This window comes from Penaeus monodon, chromosome 24, assembly GCF_015228065.2.
Source record: "Penaeus monodon isolate SGIC_2016 chromosome 24, NSTDA_Pmon_1, whole genome shotgun sequence".
Lineage (NCBI taxonomy): Eukaryota > Metazoa > Arthropoda > Malacostraca > Decapoda > Penaeidae > Penaeus > Penaeus monodon.
Window position 1 is genome coordinate 6291199 of NC_051409.1, and position 1475 is coordinate 6292673.

The 1475-nt window shown below is 34.8% G+C and overlaps 1 protein-coding gene across 1 annotated transcript in view; it reads left to right on the forward strand.

Annotated features, from left to right (window-relative positions):
* LOC119588506 overlaps window positions 1–1475 on the forward strand; it is a gene marked incomplete in the record, with an annotated part of 22356 nt that overhangs the window by 5115 nt on the left and 15766 nt on the right. The window contains 1 exon segment of the mRNA XM_037937151.1: window positions 229–375. Within this exon segment, the coding sequence (XP_037793079.1) occupies window positions 229–375 (147 nt within the window).

Consider the following 1475-nt stretch of genomic DNA (forward strand, 5'->3'; position numbering starts at 1 on the left):
TTCAATTTTTTACTGGTAGTTAATCAGAAGTTATTTTAAGTAATAATAGATTCTCAGTCCTGAGTGGGGCCAGGGAAGTTCAGCACAACTTGATTAAGACTTCAAAACATCGACCTGAATTTGCTAGAAATAGTAAAATATATGAACATCAGTGATAAGATATAGAAAGAAAGTTTGTTAGAAATTTTAAAAACTAGATTTTAAAAATGTATTGATTCCTCTCTCTAGGTACAAAACTTGATCCTGAATGAGTGCGATGTGATCCTAGAGTGCAAAGTGTGCAACAATCTCTTCAGATCGGTAGTGAATTTCCTCGCTCACAAAAGAATATACTGCCAAGAAGAGTATGCAGATGTCAGGTCACTGTTTCACAAAGTAAGTATCTTAAAATGAATTGTGGGCGTTCTTGAATGTTTGAGTGTAAATGAGTGCATAAGCAACAAAGTAACTCTCTGAATGAGTTTTCAATTTGTAAGAATAAATATGAGAGTGAGTGTGAATGAATGAGACTCAAAATCAGTGTCATTGAAATGAGTTGAATGAATAATTGGGTGAAGTTGTAATTTTCATTCCTGCAAAAATAAGCGTTAAGTGCCTTTTGAGTGAGTTTGAGACTAAAGGAGTAAGCTAGTATCTTAGAAGGAGTTATAAGTATTTTGAGGGTTTGTTTATGTGCATGATTTAGTGAATTAAGTGCATTTAGAATGAGTTGTAAATGTCTTGGAATAATTGAGTGAGGGAGCATATGCATAAGGAAATTTCAGGTAATTGGATTTTAATTCCTTCTGGGGGGGGAAAAAAATCATGCTTTTCAGTATATTTGAAAGTTTTTTTAGTGATTACGTTTAACCCAAATATACCTTGTGTCGATTGCTGTCCCACCACATCAAGCATTGAGCCTGTTTTAAGTTGTGTATGCTAAATAACTGATTGTTTAGCCCTGCTGCATTTGTTATGGGGAAATGGCCCCTCAGAGCTAGGCTTGAAGCCTCTTATGAGCCCCATTTCCTGTATAGATTTGTGCCACAGCTGAGTGTAGAGAATGGAGTCATGTTATGGCACTTGAGCTTAGAATTTGTTCTTCAAGCAGCTGAAATTGTTCTCACTTTGGTTCATAGCTCAGGTTGGACTGGGATGTCCATTTGTGTTTGGGTTAAATGTAATCAAAAGGGAATTATCATTTAGCAAGGGAAAATCAACTAGTGTTTTTGTTTGATTGTTATATTTCAGTATTTGTGCCATTGGCATTGTCAGTCATGTTTGCTTTAATTTTTCCTTCTTTTTTTTTTCTGTTAGTAGTTGTGTTTATTTTAGGTATGCTAATAAAAATACATTTAGAAAGAAATCTGACTTCTAAGTGATATTTGTCATATGTGACCAATATATATAGCATGAAAGAATACACATCCACAGAGGGTGTTCAAAAGTGTTCTATCTTATCCTGTCCCCTGTTACCTTTTTTGAGTCTCAACCCC